This window comes from Fringilla coelebs (genome assembly GCF_963513975.1).
Source record: "Fringilla coelebs genome assembly, chromosome: 8".
NCBI lineage: Eukaryota > Metazoa > Chordata > Aves > Passeriformes > Fringillidae > Fringilla > Fringilla coelebs.
Window position 1 is genome coordinate 1514292 of NC_140066.1, and position 12217 is coordinate 1526508.

Sequence of the window (12217 nt, forward strand, 5' to 3'; positions counted from 1 at the left end):
GCTTGCAATGCCCCTTCCAGCAGCAGTAACTCCCTTGGCAGCAGCTCCTTCCTGCCATATCCTGTGCTTCCCACACCACGCCAAACCCTTGGTGTAACACAGCACTGAGCTCTCACAGTTCCTGCTAACAGATGTCCAGCATCTGGTGTCTGCAGCTCCTGCCTTCCTGTACAAGCACTGAGAACCCTTTAAGGAAATCACTTCTGGCATATTCATGTTATCCTCATCTGCTGCCTCTGACTGGCCCACTTGAAAAGCAGTATCAACAGAGCAGGCAGCAGTAATGAAGACATTCCAGAGAAACAGAATCATGCATATTCCAGTACAGAAACCTTGAAGCACTGAAGTAACTGGGATCTATGATCTGTTTATAACTACTCAGCAAAAAAAGTTACTTAAGAGCAGAGCATTAATTACCATATGTCTAGCAATTACCACAGACCCATACTACCAAAGAGGCTTCTCAGCCATTACCCACTGAATACGCTGCTCTGCGTAGATGATTCAGCCAACAGGAAAAAGATGTTTAAACCAATGAACAAAATTGAAAATAAACCACTGCTTAATGCTAAAAGTAAGTTAAAGCTGTTAGTGTAAATGGCCAAGTCGTCTCTTAATTTTACACCTAGCTTCCAGTTTACCTTCAGCTCCAGGGACAGACAGACTCCTGTCAGTACAGCAACAGAACTAGTGATCAAGCCATCCAGGTGGGAGTGGGAAGCTGATCAGAATGCTGAAAAGCAGGAACTACATTTCTGTTTCCTCCTTCTCTTGACAATGCACAGATCAGAAGCACACTTTCTCCACAAGAACACTCATTCCTGCAGCAGGCCTAGAGGAAGAAGTATGTTCACAACACCTCTCCCCTCCTCCTTTACAAGTCTGGTTTTATTTTATTTATTTTTCTTCTTGGTATACTGAGGACCTGTGGCCTTTCCATCAGCCTAAAGAACCCCAATGACAGTGTCAGCTACTTCTTGTAAGGCAGCAATAGAGCTGCATGTGTAGGGATGATCTCAGTGGACTACAGCAGAGATCTTTAAACTAGCTTTTCAATAGGCTTACCATGAGATGAAGTGACCCTACTGAACTCTCGAGCTCCTTCCACTAGCTCTCACCCATCCCAGACCCACTGAACAGCGTCACTCCTTCCCTCTGCCACCACAGAGCACCCCCAAGCAGTGAGGTTATGGGATGCACACTTCCTAGCAGTAAGAACAGCTCTTGGATGATCTTAACAGTGCGGGACTGAGACAGCTTTGAGAAAACACTGCGAAAGAACATCTCATGTTTGCAACCTACCGTGCAGATCGCTCCACACTTCTGCCTTTAGCCATCTTCTTACCAGCTCAGGGGCTGGGCTAGAGGCTCACTATGAGCATCCTCTTTCTGCCCTCCAGTCCTGTGCCCCAGCCTGGCAACAAGGCAGGAGGATGGGGAGGCAAAACTATTCGCTAACCTTTATGAGCAGCAGTATGCCAGCTCAGTCTGAGGTGCACTGAGAGATGCTGAATGACACTGTCAGTGCCCCCTTAAGGAGAAAGACAGAGCTTTGATTCCCAAAAGGAGCAAAACAGCAGCTGCCAAAGGTACTGAATTGAAAAACGTGTGTTAAAAATGCTATATAGTTTTGGAAGAAGGAAGTGTGAAAACCATTGGCAGGCTATGCAAACCATGAAAGGTCCTGGTTTAATTTAAAAAGTTTGGAACAGACTCTAGTCATAATTTCAGCAGAAAACAGCAGTTCAGCATTGTTTCTGTTGTTCACTGGGCTCCCAAGGTGAGCATTTGTGCATAGTTTTTCTCAGAAGTATGCATACTCCAGGAAAAAAACTAAACTAAAATATTACTAAATAAAATTAATTATATAGGAAATACAGTAAGAGTGTTTGCAACCCTGCAGCTTCTGGGAACAGGTATATTTTATTCGATGGCAACTCCATGGCCTGACTCTTGGCCATAAAGAAACCAAAGGTTCTTTCTCTGTGGAAATTATTTCCTGTGGGTTGATCACTCAGAGAGAAGCAAGTCAGACATTCAATAGGGTGAAGAGAGGGATGAGAACCAGTACAGAGAAGTGATTCTGGAAAAACAAAAGCCTTAGCTCTCTGAAATAACCATCCATTCATCTGCACAGAAAAGGGTGACTACAGCAAGTGCTGCAGTTCCCAGTCTAGGGAGGAGGGGAAAGCAATAATAAAATAATGATTTCAGAATGACTGAAGTAATATATGTCAGTACAGAGAATTCTAACTATACTTCTTCTCCCCAGCCTAGAATGGGCTGCTGGCATCCCAAACAACCGAAGCCAGACACACAATCTGGGGAGCCTGTAGCTGATTTGGGTACAGCTGGGTACCACATCCACCTGGTTTTCAGGGTATGCTGCACCCTCACCTCACACAACAACAGCAGACATCCAGAATACAAAGAGACAAAACCTGGTTTTTCTCCAATGCTTATGAACTTATTGTATATGTGAATGTAAAAGAAAATAGTTTGTGCTATAAAATCTCTTCGTTCTGGAAAACACAACTTAAGGCCCCAATTTTTTCCCATTTTATATTCTGATAGTGAAATCTTGATATACAAAGTTGAGAGTATTGCTAAGGGAAAAGAAGCTGGGGAAGATGGCAGGGAAGTCACTGTGCCTCATTCCCTTCTCTGGACTGCCCACTTGCCTCCCCACTGAAATCAGAAAGGCACTTGGGAGCAACCCCCCTTCACTGCAGCCATCTCATACTGGTACCTCAGGGGGCTGCTTGTGGCTATCACCAGCTCTGCAAAGCCTGTTCAGCCTCAAAAGCAATTCCCACTTCCTTTCTATTCCACTATCTGCAACTACTACTCATTTTTATGTACCCCCATTAGGTGCTATCTGTATTATCAAGTTCACAAACTCTGCAGTGAAAACTCCAGACTTCTGTTTCGCCAGCCAGGTCAACAGTGCAATAACTGCCATACATCCATTCTTAGATAATAAATTGTCAAGAGAAATGTGGGTGTACATCATACTCTGAACATGACTGATCTCCTGTAAGCAAAACTTCCATTTAAATCAGCATTAAATTCACAGGGAAAAAAAGTAACTAATATTTTATGTCAAATTTCTGGTTGTAATTAATTCACTGCTGTGCCTGCCCTTCCAATGAAGGGGCTGATAACTGCAAAAGTTTCCAGTCTTATTTCTTGGAAGCCCTCCAAAAGTTTAAGCTTCTAACTTCTGCTAATTAATTCAGAAGGAACCTGAACATATGGTGTTATAGCCAAAAATATATAGCATATACAAAATATAGCAAATAAATCCCATAAAAATAGGCCTATATTTTAAAGGGTAAAAAGCTGGGAGAGGTGTTTTGCCTTTTTAATGACTTCTTTATTTTCCTAGGAGACATTGCTGGGTGCTCTCACCAAACAACAGCTTGAGAAAAACAAACATAAAAACAAGACTTGCGCAAGACACTGAAGATCAAAGGCAGGTTCCACGCCTTGCCTTTGGAGAATGCTACAAAACCGTCATTGTTATGAGTTCCCTGAACACTGCCCTGAGGACAGATTTCCAGCTTATCACCGATCACCACCTCGCACCCAGTATCCACGGGGATCTCGGCTTCTGGCCCTGCTGTGCCCGGAGACCCTCAGCGCTGCAGCCCAGGCTCACCGGGCCCCTCGCACAGCCCAGAGCCCCAGTTAAGCTCTGCTCTGCAGCCCAGCCCAGCCTGGCTCACAGTAATGGCTGTCCCAGCCTTGCCAGCAGCTTCCCCCCCAGGCTCGGGGACATGCCCCAGCCCGGCTCTGCGCCCCTCAAGGGACCATGGAGCTGCTCCCTGCTCCTCCTGGCTGGGGCTGGCAGTGGTTCCCAGCCGCCTGTGCTGCTCCCACACCCCGGCGCAGTGCTCAGCGCCCGCCGTGTCTGCACCGGCATCACCCCGGCTGTCGCTCCTGCTCCCCCGCGACAAGGACGAAGGTGCTGAGCGATGGCAGCGGAGCAGCCCCAGGCAGTGTGGCTGCCCTGCAGAACCCAGAGCTCCGAGGTTCCTGCGGCCCCTGCTGGGGGGCTGAGCCAGCTGTGCCCCCCTGGGAAGTGCTGAGCGCCCCAGAACTGCTGCAGGGCACCCCCGGCCCGGGCCCGGTGCCACTCACACGGGCACCGCTGGGACCTGCTCTGCTGGACCCAAAGGAGATGTCCCACCACGGCCCTCCCAGCTTCCTGCAAATCTGCCCTGCAAGCTGTGCAATTACTGCCCGAACTCTTTACACTCCTGATGCCTCTGCTGACCGGAGCTGATACTTGAGAGCTCTGAAATCCCTTTGTCCTCTGACTATAGCAGACCCTAAAGATGAAAGGCAGAAGATGGCTCTTTCCAGCACAAGACTTACAGCCTGTCACTAAAATAGGATTGCATTTGCTGTAATGTACACTGAATTGTAGTTGATTTGCTTCTGGTCCTGGACAGACTTCTGCCAGAGGCTACATAGATCTGTTTGTCTGCCTTCTTTGTGATTTTACTACATTTGAGTATGTCTCCATTTTATTAATTTGTTGACTATACACATGAGGCATGGACAATAGGTCCTCATGATCCTCTCTGCCCAACCAATAAACATCCCAATCTCTTCTCTTTTTTTTCCTCAACTTTTATGCTAAGGGTTGTAGTACTAGATACTCTGAAATAACTGTTACACTAATTGTAATATTGCTAAGACTGCAAGGAATTCGCTCAAATCTTACACAGGACTACAGGTAAAACAAAAAACAAGCACCAGCTGTTCCTCTGATTATTTTGAGGATCCCCTGTGTTCAAGTAAATGCCAGTCACGTTTGGACACGGGGACAGGGAGGTTGTGTCAGTATTGCTTTGCCGTGTGCTTATCCACGCATGAGGTATGACAGACATCAGCACAAACTAAGGACTTCTACACAAACTAAGGCACAACGAAGCCTTACTGTTTAAAATGGAGCACATTTTCTTGGACTTCAATTTATAAAATTCTTTTAGGATGTGGAGCATGTAATTGCTCTAATCAGAGGAATTAATCTTCACAGCTTCCATGACTACAAGGCATCCTACAGCAAGCAAGAAAGTGGCTTCACACAGTCCAGCAGTAAGTCAACTAAATACATCACACAAGTAAATCACCACCAGAATTTTTAAGCTGAAGAGTTTTACACAAGACTTTTAACAGATCACTGGGAGAATTCTCTTTGTGAGAATGTGTCTTGATTTCCACAAGTATACATGGAATTTAGGAGTAATTTCCCTTTCTAGCTGCAAATGACTGTTTGTTTAAAATCAATTAAAAGATTATCTTAAATTAACTTTCATGTCTATATGAAAAAAGTGCCATTCATAAAAAAGGTTCAATTTCTGAGCCCTGTTACTTGTATCACAATCTGGTTTTTTTGCAGGAAAGTAAGAATTTTTAAAAAATTATTTGCAAGCATTAGCAATATAAAAAGTTGAAACTTAGGTCAAATGTCAAGCTAAAATAATTTTTTGTCACCTTTCTTTCAAAAATCTGACTGCAACTGTTAAGCTCAGTAAAAAGACAGGGTTATGTTCATTTTCATTTCTGTTCCAAGGAAGTGGAAGTTGCACAAATAAAGTACCTTTTTTTTAAAACAGTTTTTAAATGAAAGAACAAACTGTGAACGCCTCACCCTTCCAAGGAAAGAGGCAATAGATAAAGTGTGAAATAATTACACGTGCTTATCGTACAGAAAGATATCCACAACGTAATTATCTCACTGAGAGAGGGAAGAAATAATAACAGAACACCTTTCTGTCCTGACATTTGCTAAAGAGCTTTTATTTTCCCAGAAATTCCAAGAACAATTTCAGGGACTTCGGAGTCTCTCCTGCCTGTACCAGAGCATTCTGAATGTCATGTGCTGCCTGCAGTCAGCAGCAGCACTCAGAGATGAGAGAAAATGTGTGTTTTGGTTCTGACAGCACAGGCAGAGAACAGAAGCGCCTAAATCGCTTGTGGTTAAGGAACAACAGGTGACACAAAAAGAACAGAAGACTGCAAAAACAAAGCTGATGCACCCTGTGTATGTACCTGTCCTCTTCCTACTGCTGAGGCTGACAGGCAGCTCCAGTTTATCCTTTCCCTTTAGTATTTCTACTCCACTTATGAGCAATAGCAAAACCTGTTTCCTGACTGCAGCTGCACATGAGTCAGCTGTACTTTGCCACAGAAATGCTGCAGAGGAAAGGAAGAAATGTTGTGCTCATTATTTTGGCCATTAGCTGCTCACTGTATTGGTTTACAGGTATTCACCACGCTTTCTTAGCCTGCAAAGAGCAGCCATGGGAAGGTGTGCCTCTGCTCCAACGCCCTCTGCAGCTGCACGCTGCCACCACCAGGACCTGTGGCACTGAGGGAATTCTAATGTTTAATCCCTAGCAGAAAGCTCTAAATCAGACTGTGCATTCACGAGCTTCTGTGTTTGTTTAATAATACTAATATTGATGGTAATTGTGTCTACTACAGGGAAAATTAATCTGCTTAGCTTGCAGGCAAATTAGATATAAATACTTGGAGTAACACTGTCACAGAGCCAAACTGTAAAATTATTTTTATTTCTTTAAATGTTTCTCTTTTACTTCTAAGACTTCAGTCCACCAGGTGATTTTCCCTTTGGAATAAGGGTTGTATAAAATAAGTAATATATTTGAATTTTGTAATTTTTTTTAGAAATGTAACTATTGAAGGATGAATATTTAGCACTATTAGAGCAATATTGAGTAGTAGCTGCCAAATCAGATTAAATACTTGCTGACGTACATATTTAGGAATCAGCTAAAATTATTTCTATAAAAATGGCAGAAGCATCCACAAAAGTATCATATGAAATATCACATTCTATGCAAGTATCATTAAAAAAGACACAGTAGTAACGTAAAGGAAATTCAGACTCAGTCACAAGCTTTTGGGATGGACACGAGGACACAGATACTGGATATCTGCCTTCAAAATCCTGACTTTTTTTTGCAAATATTAGAAGCTCTGTGACATTCAGGCAGAAGGAGCAGTATCAGCTGATTGTGCTGCCTGGTTTAATTTGACACCCCTCAAGGATCCATCGCAAAGCTGAGAGCCCGTGTTTATCTGAGAGCAGCGCCTGCCCGCGGCCATGGCACACAGCCCTGGCAGGACAGTCAGGATCCTGAGCCCTGCAAAGCCTTTCACTGCCCTGGCACCACTGCAGCTGATGCAGTTCTGCTGCTCGTTTTAACAGCAGAATGTACCTGCTCAGCCTGCCCTGCAGGAACAAGGAGATCCTGCAGGCTCTGTCTGACAAGGCACGGATGATAAAACACATGCAAGCATGCACACCCAACTGAACTGCTCTTGCTCAGGAAACAAATTGACCTTGCAGAACGTCTTTACGTAAGTAACACAAGCAGAAGCTGCTCTTAACACAGAACCCAAAGGAGAGGTTCACCTTTGCCCAAAGCCACTCTCTCCAAAATAACTGTCCTTTCTGATAACTCAGCTGGAAAGCACCTCTGTTAGCAAAACAATTACCACCTTCAATCTTAAAGTCATTCTTGATGAAATCATTTAAAGTGGAAGTTGTTTGTTCTCATCTAAGGCTTATGATGCAACCACTGAGCAGCTATGGACTCTCAAAAGCATCCCAGGCTGCTCAATTAAACAGTGCTGAGCAGTGAATGCCCCGAGATAAGCAGGGAGGGGAGGGAAAGGGGCAATTCCTACATGTATCTCAAGCTGAACTGTGGCTGCAATGACACTTGGTTCAGGGGGTTACTAATAAAGGTACCACTGCCTTTTGTGGCACTGACAAACCAGGTTGGTGAAGAGTAAGACTGAGCAGGACAGCTGGGATATGGGACTTCCATGTGGGAGAGAGGAGCTGCATGGAGCTGATAAATCTGAGGGCTAGGAGGGCCAGAAGAAGGCAAGGAAGGCAGCAGATTTCAGGACACAACGAAAAAGCTCCACAGGAATCCAAAAGCATCTGGCTGCTGGACAGGAAATAGGAGGATCACAGGTAACTCTGAAGTGGGAAGGGGCACCAGGAAAAGCAAATCAAATAGTGAGTTATGGTGAGGAGTTTCATGAATGAACTTGATTAGGAATAGAACCCTCTTCTGCCCTCTTTCTTTGCCATCTGTGTGTCTCGTGGTCTCTTCGAGTCCAGCAACTATAGAACTGCCATCTTGATTTGCTTTCCCAAGCAAAGACAGAAGCCCAGATGAAATAAGGCTGTGAATTAAGACTGTGGCTATTACCAGGTGAGGAGCCCTGCCCAAAGAGGCAGCTGCCCTTGGTGGTAACCAGGAGTACTACAGAGAGAAAAGTTTAGCAAGCTGCAATCCTTGAAGCACTAGAGAATTACATTTAGTCTTACTACAAGGATAAAGGCAGACAGCTTTTGGAGGATGACTTTGCTAGATCTACTTTTTTCTTGTCTTGTTAATTTGTTTTGCTATTTTCACTATATTTCTCATATTAACTCCAATATTGATGCCATTTTAGAACCAAATGTCAAGTAGCAAGAACAAATATAAGATACTTTCTGAACAGTTTGCTGAGAGCTGCACTCTTATTTAAAGAAAGTGTTCATATGGCCCCATTTGGAATCTAACAATCTACAGAATGGGGAAGGGGTAAAAGCCCAGCGATTCTCATTTACTCTTTACACCACAGCAAAGCAAGAGGGATTGTCCCAGAGCTTTCAAAAGGCACTGTGAGTCCTGAATCCGTGGGCTGCATGCTGTCAGGACAGGCTGTGGAACATCCCAGCCAGGCCAATTACCAGCACTGGTACCTCTGTGGTGCATCTACAGAATTGCCTCTGACACAGCAGCCAGCTCTGCCTGGTGTCCCAATCTTACCTGAGCCCTAGTTGTAACTTTCCTATCATCAAAGTGCTGTGAAAATCCTGCAGAGACATCCTGCAGTTCTGTTTGAAGGAACTATCCCCTCGTGCACAGGGCTCAAACAGCAAAACTATTCTCAAAGCTTGATAGCAGAGCTCCCTTTTTGACCCCTCCTTGCTCCAGTGTTGTGATCCAAAGCAATGCTTCAATTAGATACACATTCCCTTATATGACCAAAAGGGACTTAGGTATGTTTATGGGAAAATATCTTTTTAATTGTAGGTCTGCTTTGGCAACGGAAAACAAGGGTCCTGCTCCATTTAAACCCAAAGCTTAAAGAAAACCAGAACAAACCAAATGCAACCCTGGGATTTTTCTTGTACATTTTTAGCCAATCAGGAGAGAAATTAAGAGTATTTCCATTAAATATTATGAAAACTGTTATAGCAGGTCAGGTCATGTCTTGCTATTTACTTATACGGAAGACAGAGCAAAAAACCCAAAACTTTGAAATCCACTCACTGAGATTAAATAACAATGAATGCAAGGTAAAACCATATGAAGAACAGCAGCAATCAGCTTATGTAACGAGTGACTCAAATACACAAATTTACTATTTGTCTGAGTAGCTTCTGATGTAACAAATACAAAATGTCAGGATCTTTTATTTCTTTCACGTTCAAGAACTTGGGAGTTACAGAGTGGTGAGCTCAGACCCTAAGGTGAGCTGGTGGTTGCTGTGCCTTCTGCAATATTCATGCCCTGAGTGTGCAGAGAAGGGCAAAGGAGCTGAGGAAGGTTCTGGAGCAGCTCAGGGAGGTGGGGGGATTCAGCCTGGGGAAAAGGAGGCACAGGGGGGATCTTCAGGCTCTGCACAACTCCCTGACAGGAGAGTACAGCCTGAGGAAGGTTCTGGAGCAGCTCAGGGAGGTGGGGGGATTCAGCCTGGGGAAAAGGAGGCACAGGGGGGATCTTCTGGCTCTGCACAACTCCCTGACAGGAGAGTACAGCCAGGGGGGATAGGGCTCTGCTCCCAGGGGACAAGTGACAGGATGAGCAATGGCATCAAGTTGCACCAAGGGCAGGTTTGTGTTAGATATTAAGGAAAATTTCTGCACTGCAAAGGTAGTCCAGCATTGAAAGAGGCTGTCCAGGGAAGTGATGGAATCACCATCCCTGGAAGAGTTCAAAAACCCATGGATGTGGCACTTTGGGACATGGTTTAGCAAATGAACAAGGTGGTGCTGGGTAAATGGATGGACTCAATGACCTTAAGGATCTTTTCCAACCTAAACAATTCTATGATCTGTTCCCAGATTTCCAGAGAAGAGGAAAGGAAGAGCCAGCTGAGCTTCTCAGCACATACAACTGCTACCTTTGATAAACAACAATAAGAGGAAGAGCCACAAGAGTTTACCTATTACTCAGACAGATACAAATCTTCCTTTTGCCAGACTTCATCTGGCATCATTAAAGAAGAAACAGAACTTTACACCAAAGGAGATATTTAAAACCAATTTTAGAATGGATTGCAGAGTTCTCCATGTAAGGTCTTTACCCCCCTTCTCAGTTGCAGGTGGATTTGGAAAGTGCCAGTCTGATGAAATGCAACAGCTGCCTTTCCCAGAAAGAGCCTGCAGCAGAGCCCAGCTCTGTCCCAGCTGGTTCAATTCGATGCAACCCTGTTCACTGACACCCACCAAGATACAAAGAGGATGTTCTTTGTCTGATTTCAGGAGGCAGTAAGTGTCCTGCAAGAGTGGCTGTGTGCAACAGCTTCACCTGTCAGCAACTATTTTACTGCTAACTAGACTGGAGGGGACAGGAAGTACAGACACCAGCACCAATATCTTCCTTTGTTATAATCAATTTGATGAGATTTACATGTCATTTAATCCAGAGCACAGCGGAAAAGCTCCTGCACTTAAACTTGTTTCCTGTTGTAAGGCCATCATCGAACACACAATGGCAGCAGAAAGAAATACCAGCTTTGAGAGCTAACTGCTCTGGTACTCTTCACTCTTTAAACTACATCTAGCAGCACAAGAGTTCTCATGAAAGCAGCAGCAATAATGGGATATAAAATATGTATGAGTCTGAATGTGTACTGTCACACACGGGCTCTGTACAGAGTGTTTCATGCTTGACAGCATGCTCTGATACAAGTAGACAGAACAACAGATGAGAAGTCTACAGCTTAAATTCAAGATTATTTTGTTACTTTTTCCCTTTCACTGAAAGCAGAAATAAGAGTGCTAAAACGTGCAAAAACCCTACCAACAAATTAATAGAGGACAAAGGCAAAAACTTAGGGATAAGCACAGTTCAACACATTAAACCCCCAGCACTTCAGTGCTCCTACCTGATGTGTTGCATTAGCTGACCACTCAACTTTGCAGGGATGCTGTGAGCTGACAAACTCTGTATTTGCTGCTCTAACCGTGTGACAATGGCCTCCAGCATTTCTAAATATCCAAGAACCGTTTTTTTATGTAATTACCTTGTGAAGTCAGTCATCTCCATCATAATCACACACATCCTCTTGGCGAGAACAATTATGTCATTGCTGGTATCATCCCAGATTTCAATCTCTGCATCAAGCTTACTCTTGACTTTTTTGAAGTCAGCCACTTGCTCAGCTATCTTTTCCTTTTCAGCTTCTGGCAATTGAGTCATCTTGGCCTAAAACAGAATCATTTGATTTGTAAAACATCTATGTCAGAGTATTTTATTTTTTAAACAAAACCACTGCACATTAATAAATACACAGTTTAAATACACTGTGTCCTGAGCCAACTGCTTGAGTTTGAGCACTTCTAAATTTCAGAATTTGTATGCTGTCACTGGGTTGGGCCAAATAAATAATCTCAGTGTAATAGGGAAAGTAGTGTTCCTGAAATCATTCATTTAATATAGCAAGAGAGATTAGTAAATTCTTCACAACAGCCTTTATGAAATAGGACTAAAAAATTTTCCTATTTCCTAGGGCTAAGGAGCCTAAGTAGTTTTAAGTATGATACATGTAAAAGTACCAAAATGCAGTATTTATTCAGATACAAAATAATCAATGAAAAAGGTTAATTGTCCTGAAACACTCAGGGGTATGCTTCTTCTCTCTTCTGAGAAGGTTCTATATTATCATTCTGGGAACTGAAAAAGATTTGACTGTTCAAATATGCATCTTCTGTCTTTGCAGAAGACAGACAGGTGACAGAAATCAGGATGTGAACAAGATTACCAAAAGCCCCTAAAAATGCAGCATGGTCAGAGAAATGTTTTTGCTTAATGCTCTTCATGAGCAAGGTGCCCAGCCTGCTGCAGTCACGGGTCAGACACCCCTCCTGTGTCAGAAACAGGCCAGG

The 12217-nt window shown here is 43.7% G+C and overlaps 1 protein-coding gene across 3 annotated transcripts in view; it reads right to left on the bottom strand.

The window, feature by feature from the left end:
• Positions 1–12217, bottom strand: part of CTNNA3 (catenin alpha 3) — a 418277-nt gene that overhangs the window by 37083 nt on the left and 368977 nt on the right. For all 3 annotated transcript variants that reach the window (XM_084210853.1, XM_084210854.1, XM_084210852.1), the window contains exon 15: positions 11356–11537. In XM_084210853.1, the coding sequence (XP_084066979.1) occupies positions 11356–11537 (182 nt within the window). The remainder of the gene's footprint in view (positions 1–11355; positions 11538–12217) is intronic.